A 13,442-nucleotide genomic window follows, 5' to 3' on the forward strand; every position below is an offset into this window, starting at 1 on the left:
AGTAATTTATCTTAATTGATTCTTATTTTTCAGAATTTTATATTAACTATTTTAAGTATTGTGCTTTAGAAAGCACATGTAAGTTTTAGAAAACTCTTGTCCACAATAATTCTTTTTTTTTTGTAATTTTGACAGAAATTACATTAAATTTATAGATTGATTTAGAAAGAACTGATATCTTTCCTATGCAGTTTTCTAATCCATGAACATAGTATGTCTCTTCATCTATTTAGGTCTTCTTTGACATATTTTATCAAATGTTGTAATTTTCAGCAGATAAATTTTATAACTGTCGTGTTAGATTTATACTTAAGCACTTCATTTTCTTTAAAACAATTGTGTGGTACTGTGTTTTTAATTTCATTTTCCACATGTTCATGTTTAGAATATTAAAATGTGATTCATTTTTGTGTATCAATCTTTATTCTGAATCTTGCTGAACTCAGCAAGTTCCAGTAGTCTTTTTGAACATTCTTTGGGATTTTCCACATAGACAACTGTGTAACTGGCAAACAGGGATTTAAAAAGAATGTTTCCCTTCTAATCTTGTGACTTTTATTTATTTTTCCTGCCCTATAGCACTAAGATTCCAGCACTATGTTGAATGACTGTGGTAACAGTCAACCTTCTAGACTTTTTCCTGATTTGGATGGATGGGGGATTATTCAGTGTTCAACCATTAACCATGATAATAGCAATAAGTTTTATACATACTTTTATTAGGTTGAGGAAATTCCCTTACTTCTTAGTTTACAGAGAGTTTTAATCATGAAAGATTGTTGGGTTTTTTCAAATGTTTTTCTGTGTAGAGTATCACATGACTTTTTCTTTTTTAATCTGTTGATAGAGTAAATTACATTTGGTTGACTTTCAAACATTGAAGCAACCTTGTATACCAGAAATAAATTCTCCTAGGTTATGATGTATGTTTCATTTTATACACTGCCAGATTTCAACTTGCTTATGTTTTGTTGAGGATTTTGGTATCTAAGTTCACGAGAGATATTGGTATATGTTTTTGCCTTTTTGTATTGTCTTTGTCTACTTTTAGTATCAGGGCAATTCCCGCCCCTAAAATGAGCTCAGAAGTCTTCTGTCCTATTTTCTGTAAAAGCTTGTTTAAAATTTCTTAAATGTTTCCTAGAATTCTCCAATTAAACATAGATCTGAGGATTTCTTTTTCAGGAACTTATTATTATTAAAATTGAATTACTTGAATATCACAGGACTGTTCAGGTTGCTGATTTCGATATTGTTAAGTTTGAGTGGTTAGTGGCTTTTGGGTAATCTCAGTCCATTTCTTCTAAGGTGTCAAACTTATGAATGTTATTGTCTAGTATTCTCTCATTATTCTTTTAATGGCTGTAGGATCTCTAATAATATATACTATTGGACTTCTGATATTGGGGATTTGAAACTTTTTATCTTTACCATTCTTTTTAGAGTGTTATCAACTTCATGGATTTTTTTTTTCCTCTGAAAGAATCTATTTTGTTTCATGAATTTTCTCTACTTGTCTACTGCTTTCAACTTCATGGATATGTCCTCTTACCTTTATTATATCCTATTCTGTCCTTGGTTTGCACTTATTTTGCTCTTTATGTGCTATTTTCTTGAAGTAGAAACTCAGATGGTTGACTTGAGACTTTTCCTATTTTCTAACGTAAGCATCTAGTGCTATGAACTTCCCGCTCAGCATGGTTTTATCTGCATCCCACGTACTTTGATATGTTGTGTCATAATTTTTACTCATTTACATGGTTATTTTTTGCTTGTTTGTTTGGTTTTTTGTTGTTGTTGTTGCCATTTTTACACTAGGGATTGAACCCAGGAGTGCTTAGCCACCAAGTCACGCCCTCAGCCCTTTTTTATATTTTATTAGCGACAGGGTCTTGCTGAGTTGCTCAGAGCCTTGTAAGTTGCTGAGGCTGTATTTGAACTTGTAATCCTCCTGCCTCAGCGTCCAGAGTTTCTGGGATTACAGGCATCATTTATGTGTATTTTTAAAGTTCCTTTGAGACTTCTTTTTTGACTTCCTAGGTATTTGGAAACATTCCTTTTGTCTTCTGGTTCTTAATTTTAATTTCATTCTAAAATGATCAGAAAATATATTCTGTATCATTTTAATTATTTTAAGATTTTTGAGGTTTATTTCATGGCCCAGGATATAGTTTAGCTTGGTGAAGCTTTCATAAGTGCTTGAAAAACATTCATTCTGCTCTCATTAGGTAGACTGCTCTGTATCTGTTAATTAAGTCTTGTTGCTTAAATATGTTCACTTCATCCATTATCCTTTCTGGTTTTCTGTCTGGAAGCTCTGTCAGTTGCTGATAGTGATAAATATGTTGAAGTCTTCAATCGGTGGTTACATTCTCTCTCTCTCTCTCTCTCAGAAATTTTACTTCTATTTAGGGCTCTTTACATTCCCACTTTTAAAATACGATCACCAGAGTATTTTCTCCATATACATTGAGCAATATATCAAAAGGTGTTATAATTATTGCCTCAAACAGCAAATATAACTTTATAAACCCCATGACAAGAAGGGATAGTATATTATGCTTACCACCATCCATTTCAATGTTCTAAGCCTTCTTCCATTATCATTCCTTTTTTCTTTAGAGAACTTTCTTTGATCATTGTGTGTGTGTGTGCACATGTGTGTGGTTCTGGCTGTGGAACTCAGGGCCTCTCATTGCTAGGGAATCGCTCTACCACAGAGCTACATGCTTAGCTCCTTTAGCCACACTTATAAGGGCAGATTTGCCAGCAACAAATTCTCTTTGCTTTCCTTAATCTGACCACGTCTTTATCTCTCTTCGATCTGTAAATATATTTTCATCATACAAAATTTTTCACTGATTGTTCTTTTCTTGCAGTAATTGAAAATGTCATTCCACTTTCTTCTAGCTGCCACGGTTTCATATGAGAAATCTGCTGCCACTTGAATTGGCGTTCCCCTATGATACATCAATTCTTTCTATCCACTTTTGGATATAAACTCAAACTTTAGTTTTGAGTTTAACTGAGTTTAATTATGATGGGTCTTGGGGTGAATTTATTTGGGTTTGCTATTTTGGGGGTTCACTCAGTACTTGGATCTGCAGTTGTATATCTTTCAACAAATCTGGGATGTTTTTAGCCATTATTTCCTTAAGTTCTTGTTCATCCTCAGTCCTTTTTTCCTCTCTTTCTGAGATTGGTGTTACAAACCTAGTTGCTGTTGTTTTTTATTGGTGTATTATTCTTATATATAACGGTGTGATTCATCATGCTATGTTCATACATGCACATAACTTGATCAATTTCCTTCCCAGTGCCTTCCCTTTCCTTCTCCTCTTCTCACCCCCAGTTCTGTTTCCTTTACTGATTTCCCTTCTACTATTTTTATTTTAGTTAGTGCTATATATATATATATATATATATATATACACACACACACACACATATATGTATGTATACATATATATACATGTATAATATATATCAAGACGTATATATAATATATGTATCAGGATTCACTGTAGTGTGCTCATACCCAGACATAGCATCATTTGTGGTTTCATTCCCCAGTACTTCTCCATCTCCTCCTATCCTCCCTCCTCCTTGATCTCCTTCCTTTACTTTATTAGTTTCCCTTCTATTTTCCTGAGATCCCTTTAAAAAAAAAAAAACCCATTCACTCTCTTTAGTTTCCACATACAAGACAAAACATTTGACCTTTGACTTTGAGTCTGACTTATGTCCAGTTCCATCTATTTGCCAGAAAATGACATAATTTCATTTTTCTTTATGGATGAATAAACCTTTATTGTGTATACATTCTATATTTTCTTCACCTATTTGTTGACATATATCTAGGCTGGTTCCATAACTTGGCTATTGCACCGTCATAAGCCCTTGTGTGCATGTACTATACATGTAGTATGCTGATTTTAGTTCTTTTAGATAAATACCAAGGAGTTGGAGAGCTGGTGGAATAGTATAAAATTAAAAAGCTTCTGCACCACAAAAGAAACAATTAAGAATGTGAAAAAGAGAAAATCTTTGTCAGCTAGTCTTCTGACAGGAGATTGATATTCAGAATAGTTAAAGAACTCAAAAAATTAAAAAAAAACCCTCAATAAATAATTGGGCAAAATATTTAAACAGACATTTCTGAAAAGAATAAATACAAATGGCCAACAAAGATATGAAAAATATGTTTAACATCTTTAGCAATCAGGGAAATCGAAATTATAACTACACTGAGATTTTACCTCATTCCTGTCAGAGAGATGATCATAAAGAAAACAAATAATAATAATAATTGCCAGTGAGGACGTGGGGGAAAAGGTACACTTACACATTGCTGGTGGGACTGCAAATTGGTATAACTGCTTTGGAAAGCAGTATGGAGATACCTCAAAAGACTGAGAAAGGAATCACCAAATGCTATTTCTTTTGTTATTGTTACACAGGTCCCTGTTCATCTTTAAATCCCCTGTTATTCAGATTGGGTAAATTCTATTGATCTTCCCTCAAGTTCATGAATTCCACTTTCTGTCTTCTCCACTCTATTACTGGGGTCATTCTGAAAACTTATTATTTCAGTTATTTTATTTTTCAACTCTATAATTTATATTTGATCACTTTTTCAACTATTCTGGTTTTGTGTTGAGATTTTTCTATTTTTAAATTTGTTTCAGACGCATGTGTAATTATAATCTGAGCACTTTTATAATGGGTACTTTAAAATCCCTATCATTCATTTCCAACTTCTCCGTGTCAGCATCTGTTGATTTTCTCATTTCAGTTGTAATTTTCCTGATTCTTTGTATGATAAGTGAGTTTTTAAAAATTGTATCCAGGGTCTTTGCAAGTTACATCATGAGATTCTATTTAACCTTGTGGTTAGTGAGAGGTCCTGGTGGGTACGTATGTCCACCTTTCTACTGGGTCTCACCAAGGGCATCCTGGCAAAAATGGAGCAGAGACTCACACTGCATTGTGGCAGACAGTTCAGCTCACTCTTGACCTTGACGATATCGGCGGGTGGATGTGAGCAGCCAGAATGCCAGTTACTACCATTTCCCACCATGTCATTATGCCTTATCAATGCTGGGTAAGGAGAGAGGCTGAGCTCCCCACTGGCTTCTGCTAAAGCCAGGAGGGGGAAGCAAAGGTTGGGGATTGGCTCTCCATGTGAACCTTTGGGGGCTGGGAAGGACGAGAGGAAAGAGAAGAAAATATCCACCAGCCCTGCTCTATGCTGCCTTCTTTGGATTCTTACTGCCACGTAGTATGGGGTATCAGCTCCTTGGTAAGCTCACTGCCACCAGAGATGGGGAGAATGTAAAACCCTCAATTGTCCCTACTTACTCCTGGTTTAGTCTCACAGATGTCAGGTGGGGGTAGGGACCCTGCTCCCCACTGGACCCTGACTGACACCAGGATGGGTAGTTGAAGCATAATGGTGAGTAGTTCTACCTTACATCACCTGAATGGTGGATGAAGAAGCTTAGTTCACCAAAAAGCCCTGCTGACACTCTATGAAGGAGAGTCTGGGCACTTCCTGCTGCCACCAGGAGAAAGATAGAAGATTAGTTCCCCACTCAGACCCACCAACACCACCCGATGGGGAAACAGGATTGCTACTGCCTGGTTCTGCTAACTTTGTTGGGTCAAGGATGGGATAGAAGATCAGCTCCCAGCTGAACCTGCTGAAGTTGTTGGTAGGGTGGGGTTGGAAGAGTAGTTAGGTTTGTTTCTTGTATCGAACTGATGTCCAGCGGATATTGCCAACACAACTTTCTGTTGGGCCGCCATCTTCCTGGTTCCTCCGCTAGAGAGAGCAGGTTTTTCTTGGCGTATATTTTGTTGACAGTTGTTAAAAATTCAGGAGATACATACCCTGACTGGGATATATGGGAGGCAAAGGGAAACCCAAATAAATTATTGTCACTTCATTCCTCAGATTCCGTCCCCCTGATGGTTTGCCGTTTTATGTGCAGGTCTTTTAATGGTTGAGAGGGAGGAGAGAGGGGAATGGGGCTTTCCATCTTGGTGGACCAGACGTCTCCACTCTTCTTGTTTAAAAACACAAAATTTTGATCACACTCCATGTACTATTTTATCATTTTTATGTACCATAAGTTTTAAACTTCTGTTATAAACAGAACTCTTTGCAAGTCCAATTTTAAAGGCTAGAATTCCCTACTGAGTGGTCAGAACATGATTTATAAAATCATTTTGCTATTGTTGAAAATCTGGATTCTAGCATTATTGCTGTAATAAATAATGTACTGGTGAGAATGTACCTTAAAGTTTTGCTGTATTTAGGATTATTACTTTAGGATGGAGTCCCACGAGTAAAATTATACCCAGCCCAATAGCAACCTGCAAGAAGCCTCCCTATACCCTCACCAACAATGGACTTCAGTTTGCTTTTGAAGATGAGCCAATGTGATAGAGAAAAGAAATTCAAAGTGCAGTCTTTCCTAAGATACATTTCTCTCATCCCTAGTGCGGTTGTCCAATTGCCCTCAGTTTGCAATTTGATTTTTTGTGTCTTTTGCTTGTTCATCTTTGGGGCTTCCCTATTCCTTTGGAATAACCTTTCTAGTAAAAAAGTCTGACTTAATACATGTTGAGGGCCATCTTGGACAAGATGGCGCCTGGCAGTGAGCCAAAGGGCACTGGCTACCAAAATAAGGAAGTACCCAAAAAGGTTGCTTGCTTACTAGTTCCTTGGAGACTTATGACGTGTTGACGCCAGGCTCTAGGATTGGCTATCTGATATCATGCCACGCGTGGACAGCTCATGATCCATATAGTGCTATGCTGACATTCCTCTGCATGCTCTCCTGCGTGAGAGAAAGCTTTGCTATAATTGGGTGATAAGCTAGGAGCCTGGGGGAGGAGAGAGGGAGAGGGTAGGAGAAGGGAGATAGTGGAAGAACAAAGGAGGCAGGAAAACAGGGAGGACGCAATAAGTCTCGTCAACTAAAGATTGGTGGTGTCTCCTTTCTCCGCGCCGGTTCCGCTGGACGGAACAAATACATACAAGTAGTTTTCTGAAACTCAAAATATATAATTCGACATTGAAGATAAGCTGAGAGCAATCCACTGTTCAGCTACTGCAAACATCAAGTGCCTAACAGGAAAACACCTGCCAATTAAATAAAGACATCAGATAAAGATAAAACATGTGAGGCACTACAGATTTTTGGATAACTCTTGATCTTGCAAATTATGCTGCTTAAAATGAATAAACATTTCCTGAACCTTACCTGAAGCATGACAACATTGTCGCCCTCGAAAGTTACAAACACATCTGCATCACACTTTAAGTCTGAGATTCGGTTTTCCATCATGTAACCCTATTGTGGAAGAAATAAAGAAAATAGGAAACACATTTTACACTTGCAATCCCATTATTATACAGGATTAACACTTTCTTTGAAGTTAAAAACAAATGCAGAAAATCGTTTTTGCGTTTTTTTTGTATTGGTGCATGGCGGTTGTACACAACGGTGAGATTCACTCTCATACATTTGCATGCACACAGGATACAACACGACTTGACCAACTTCATCCCTCGGGTTTCCTCCTCTCTCCCTGCCCACCTGCCTCCTCAGTCCTCTACCACACTCATCTCTTTTGAAAAAAACAATGCAGAAAATCAAAAAATAAAATAGCCATATTTTTCCTAATCCTAATAACCACTCTAAGAATGTTGATCCGTCACATTAGCTTTTGATTCACAAATGCTATTTTGGGTATTGCCTTCATCTGTAGTAAAAAAAAAAAAAAAAAAAAAATTAAAATTATGTCTTTTTTTTTTTTAAAAACCTCAATAAGGTAGATTGATATTTCCTCCCTCTCTTCCAAATCTATGAATTCTAGCACACATAAAGGTGTCGGTGATTTTACCCTACGAGAGGCAGGCAAATGACACCCTGGTGCCCTTACATCACCCTTCCAAGAGTTGGAAAATAGACTTATAAAACTTCTTGGGCAGCGACATGAAGATCTTAAATGGGCCCTGCGCAGTACCAGCACTGAACTACTGTGGCTCACGGTTGTTCTTCTTGTTTCACTTCCTGAAGTCCTTACCTCAGTGGCAGCTGCCCACTGCTCACTTCCAAAGTGCTGAGTGTTTCCTCACCTCAGCTGAAGGACTGACTGCCCAGGAGAACCCAGGTTTAGGCCAGGCGCTGTGTTAGGAGGCCGGCCTGCCCCTGGCCCACGGCCCTCCCCTTCCAAAGCCTCCGCCTCTTCTCCAGCTCATTGTCCTCCCCGCGGGATCTCCAGAATCTTGGCCACTGTCCAGATCTGCTTCCACAAAACACCTTCAGTCAGATCAGAAGTAACTCTCCCGTCAGCTCTCCCGGGAGCGTCTGCAGGCAGCGCTGTCGGTGGCCCTGACAAGAGAACGTCAAACGTCACCCCTACTGAAACTGTCCAGCCCCATGGGATACGGAAGTCACAGAAGGGTGGTCACAGGGCAGTTCATATGACTGAACCCCAGGGACCCTATTGCCTGCTTCATTTCTGAAAATGGGCTCAGGGGTCAGAGAAGCCCGGACGTGGGGGTCCTGCTGCCCTCGAAGCCTTTTCAGGGTTTTCTGTGAGGATCAGCCCCGCTCCCTGCAGGAGGAGACCCGCTAAGTCCTGGCCCATCTTCCCCTCTCCTCCTCAGCATCACAACTGGACAGTGTCACCTCCTGTAGTGGACAGAAGCCTGCCAGAATTCTTAATTGCTTTCATGAGGTTAAACAGATTCTGTGAATAATCAGCAAGACTCCAACCTGGAGAAGCTCTACCTCCCCATCCCTACCTGTCCTCCATGCCACAGGCTCCTCCCCACGTCAGGAAACCACAAGAAACCAGGTTCCAGCTGAACAGACATGCTTCTGCCTCCTGTGCCCCACCCCAGACCAGAGTCACCTCGTTTCCGACTGAAGGAGGGGGGGCTCACTCACTTGACCTCATCCTCTTCATCCTCAAAGCAGCCCTGCAAGAGGGATGTCACCCCCACATTAGAGATGAAGAAAGTGAGGTTCAGAGGAGATGCTGGAATGTTCTAGAATCATCTCTCAAGTTCTGATATGGAAAAAGATGAACACTAAGTCCACCACCTCAGTGCTGAGAAGTAGTCGTACTAAGAATCACAGCTGCTAACGCCCAAAATCACGATATGGAAGAAACAAGAGTGTTTCGCTCCACCATCCCCCATGCAGCTTGCCAACGGGTCTGGCACTCCCTGGACTGGAGCTGCCATCAAACCTCAGGCAACCCCACCTATAGGCGGAGAAGGGGAGCTGAGAAAATTTGTGAAAGCCAACGGAAGCAGTCAGCAAATTTTCTGTTGAGACTTTCCTTTTTTTTCTTTTTCCCTCTCTCTCATGCCTCTACCATCTTTGAATCTAAATATTTTTCATGCATCAATTTATTGAGTAGTGTAATACAGTTCTGCTGTATTCTTATATTTTTACTTTTTTATCTGAATGTTGTTTTCTCTCACCTCCCTGTCTCCCTGGACTCTCTTTGTCACTTCTCATACTAACACCCAACCTCTACTGATTCCTCCCTCGCTCTTACTATAAAGCTTTACCTCTATCTTCTCTCCTCCCTCATAAACACCACAACCTACACTATTCCTGTTCCTTCACTGTCTATCATTTGAAATGGCAAACCCTTTTAGTAAACTTATGTAGACAATAATTGATCACTTCATTTCTGTTTATTGCAACAAAACTATGGATGCCTTAAAAGGAGCTATTTGGCTTAAGACTGTATATTGTTTGCATTGGGTGCTATCAATATTGGTCTCCCCCTTAAAGGTGCGGTACCAGAAGATGACAGAATAGAAACTGTACTTCCTCACATCCATGTCATCGGATGGGAAGACACACAAACAACATGAAAACACAAGGGAACAAAGTGCCTCAAACAAACCAAGATGTTTCAACAATAGAATCCAAAGACAACACAGTAGAAGAAATGTCAGAGACGGAGTTTAGAAAATACATCGATTGAGTTTCAAAATAAAGGATGGTATCAGAGAGAAAATAAAGGAAGTGTAGGATCACTTCAATAAAGAGGCAGAGATTATAAAAAGGAATCAAGCAAAAATCCTCAAAATGAAGAAAACAATAAACCAAATTAAAAATTCCGTGGTAACTATCACCAACAGACTAGACCACTTGGAAGACAGAACCCCAGGCAATGAAAACAAAATACATACTCTTGAAAATAAAGTTGACTATACAGAGAAGATGGTAAGAAACCACGAACAGAACTTCCAAGAACTGTGGGATAACAGAAAAGACCAAATTTAAGATTTATAGGAATAGATGAAGGTGTGGAGATACAAACCGCACAATCTTTTCAAAGATATAAAATCAGAACACTTCCCAAATCTAAAGAATGAAATGGAAAATCAACTCCAAGAGGCTTACAGGACACCAAATGTACAAAATTACAGTAGACCCACACCAAGGCACATTATAATGAGAATGACTAACATATAGAATAAAGATAGAATTTTAAAGGCTATGAGAGAAAAAAATCAAATTACATATAGGTGGAAACCAATTTGGATCTCAGCTGATTTCTCAACCCAGACCCTCAATGCCAGGAGGTCCTGGAAGAACATATATCAAGCTCTAAAAAAAACCAAGAATGCCAAACAAGAATTTTATATCCAGCAGAATTAAGCTTCACATTTGAAGATGCAATAAAAATCTTCCATGATAAACAAAAGTTAAAAGAATTCACAACTCAAAAGTCTGAACTACAGAACATTCTCAGCAAAATTGTCCATGAGGAGGAAATTAAAAAAAAAAAAAAAAAAAAAACACAATGAAAACCAACAAAGGGAGGAACTATGCTAAGGGAAAAGTCAATCGCAGGAAAAACTAAGTCAAGTTAAAAAACAAAAATAAACCAAAATGACCAAGAATACAAATCACATCTCACTAATAACCCTGAATGTTAATGGCCTAAACTCATTAATCAAAAGACACAGACTGTCAGATTGGATTTAAAAAAAAAAAAAAGACCCAACAATATGCTGTCTTCAAGAGACTCACCTCCTAGGAAAAGACATTCACAGACTGAAGGTGAAAGGTCGGGAAAAGACATATCACTCACATGGACTGTGTAAACAAGCAGGGGTTTCCATCCTCATATCAAAGTGGACTTCAAACCAAAGTTACTCAGAAGGGACAAAAAAGGACATTTCATACACCAACAAGACATAATAATCATAACTATATATGCCCCAAACAATGGAGCATCTACATACATCAAAAAAAAAAAAAAAAAACCCTTCTCAATTTCAAGAATCAAATAGACCACAACACAATAATACTGGGTGACTCTAATACACTTCTTACCCCACTGGATAGATTTTCCAAACAAAAACTAAAGTAACTATAGAACTCAATAATACAATCAATAATTTAGACTTAAGGGACATTTACAGAGAATTTCATCCATCAAGCATGAATACAATTTCTTCTCAGCAGCACACGAAACCTTCTCTAAAATAGACCATATGTTATGCCACAAAGCAACTCTTAGCAAATTTTAAAAAATATATAAATACTACTCTTATATCATATAATAATGGAATGAAACTAGAAATAAAAGATTTAATTTTTAAAAAGTTATTCCAACACCTGGAGACTCAATAGTATGCTATTGAGTGACAAGTAGATAGCAGAAGAAATCAAAGAGGAAATAAAATAATGCTTAGAAGTAAATGAGAACACTGATACAACATATCAAAATGTCTGGGAAACTAGGAAAGCAGTGCTAAGAGGAAAGTTCATTGCATTGAGCTCATGAAAAAAATAAAAAGTCAACAAATAGTTCATAGCAGCTCAATTCACAATAACCAGACTATGGAACCAACCTAGATGCCCTTTAATTGATGAATGGATAAAGAAACTGTGGTATATATATACAATGGAATATTACTCAGCTATAAAGAATAATAAAATTATGGCATTTGCAGGCAAATGGATGAAATTGGAGAATATCATGTTAAGTGAGATAAGCCAATCTCAAAAATCCAAAAGAGGAACGATCTCACTGATAAGAGGGTGATGACACTTAATGGGGGGTGGGAATGGGACAAGAATGGAGGAAGGAGGGACTGTATAGAGGGAAAAGAGAGGTGGGAGGGGTGGGGGGAAGGAAAAAATAATGGAATGAATCAAACATCATTACTCTATGTAAATTTATGAATATGCAAATGGTATGCTGTTACTCCATGTACAAACAGAAACAACATGTATCCCATTTGTTTACAATAAAAAATAAATTTTAAAAAAAGTCAACAAATAAATGACCTAACATTACATCTCAAAACCCTAGAAAAATAACAAATCAACACCTAATACAGCAGAAGACAGGAAATAATTAAATTTAGAGCTGAAATCAATGAAATTGAAACAAAAGAAACAATTCAAAAAATTGACAAAATAAAAAGTCTGTTCTTTGAAATACTAAAAAAATGGATAAACCCTTAGCAACACTAATGAAGAGAGAGAAAAAACTCAGATTACTAAAATTTATGATGAAAAAGGAAACATCACAATGGACACTACTGAAATACAGAAGATAATTATAAACTATTTTAAAAATTCACACTCCAACAAAATAGAAAACATCGAAGACATCAACAAATTTCTAGAGACCTATGCTCCTCCCAAACTGAACCAGGAGGACATACACGATTTTAACAGATCGATACCAAGCAATGAAATAGAAGAAGCCATCAAAAGCCTACCAACCAACAAAAGCCCAGGACCAGGTGGATTCTCAGCCGAGTTCTACAAGACCTTCAGAGAAGAGCTCATTCCAATACTTCTCAAAGTATTCCAGGAAATAGAAAAGGAGGGAATCCTACCAAACTCATTCTATGAAGCTAGTATCACTCTGATACCAAAACCAGACAAAGACACATCAAGGAAATAAAATTTTAGACTGATATCTCTGCCGAATATAGACAGAAAAATCCTTAACAAAATTCTGGCAAATTGCATACAAAAACATATTAAGATAGTGCACCATGACCAAGTGGGGTTCATCCTGAGGATGTAAGTTTGGTTCAATATCCGGAAATCAATAAATGTAATTCATCACATCAATAGACTTAAGGTTAAGAATCATATGATTATTTCTTTTTTTTTTTTTTTCTTTTTTTGTGGTGCTGGGGATTGAACCCAGGGCCTGTGCTTGCAAGGCAAGCACTCTACTGACTGAGCTATCTCCCCAGCCCTATTTCTTTTTTTTTTTTTTTTTTATTGTAAACAAATGGGATACAACTTGTTTCTCTGTTTGTACATGAAGTAGAGGCATACCATTTGTGTAATCATACATTTACCTAGGGTAATAGCTTTTGATTCATTCTGTTATTTTTTCCTTCCCCCCAGCCCTCCCACCCC

The 13,442-nt window shown here is 37.8% G+C and overlaps 1 protein-coding gene across 1 annotated transcript in view; it reads right to left on the reverse strand.

The window, feature by feature from the left end:
• The window catches only part of ACOXL (acyl-CoA oxidase like), a 331,162-nt gene that overhangs the window by 133,323 nt on the left and 184,397 nt on the right, over positions 1 to 13,442 (reverse strand). Inside the window, exon 9 of the mRNA XM_079109525.1 lies at positions 7,272 to 7,361. Coding sequence (XP_078965651.1) covers positions 7,272 to 7,361 — 90 coding nt within the window. The remainder of the gene's footprint in view (positions 1 to 7,271; positions 7,362 to 13,442) is intronic.

The sequence above is a fragment of the Sciurus vulgaris genome (assembly GCF_902686455.1).
Source record: "Sciurus vulgaris genome assembly, chromosome: 14".
Classification (NCBI taxonomy): Eukaryota; Metazoa; Chordata; class Mammalia; order Rodentia; family Sciuridae; genus Sciurus; species Sciurus vulgaris.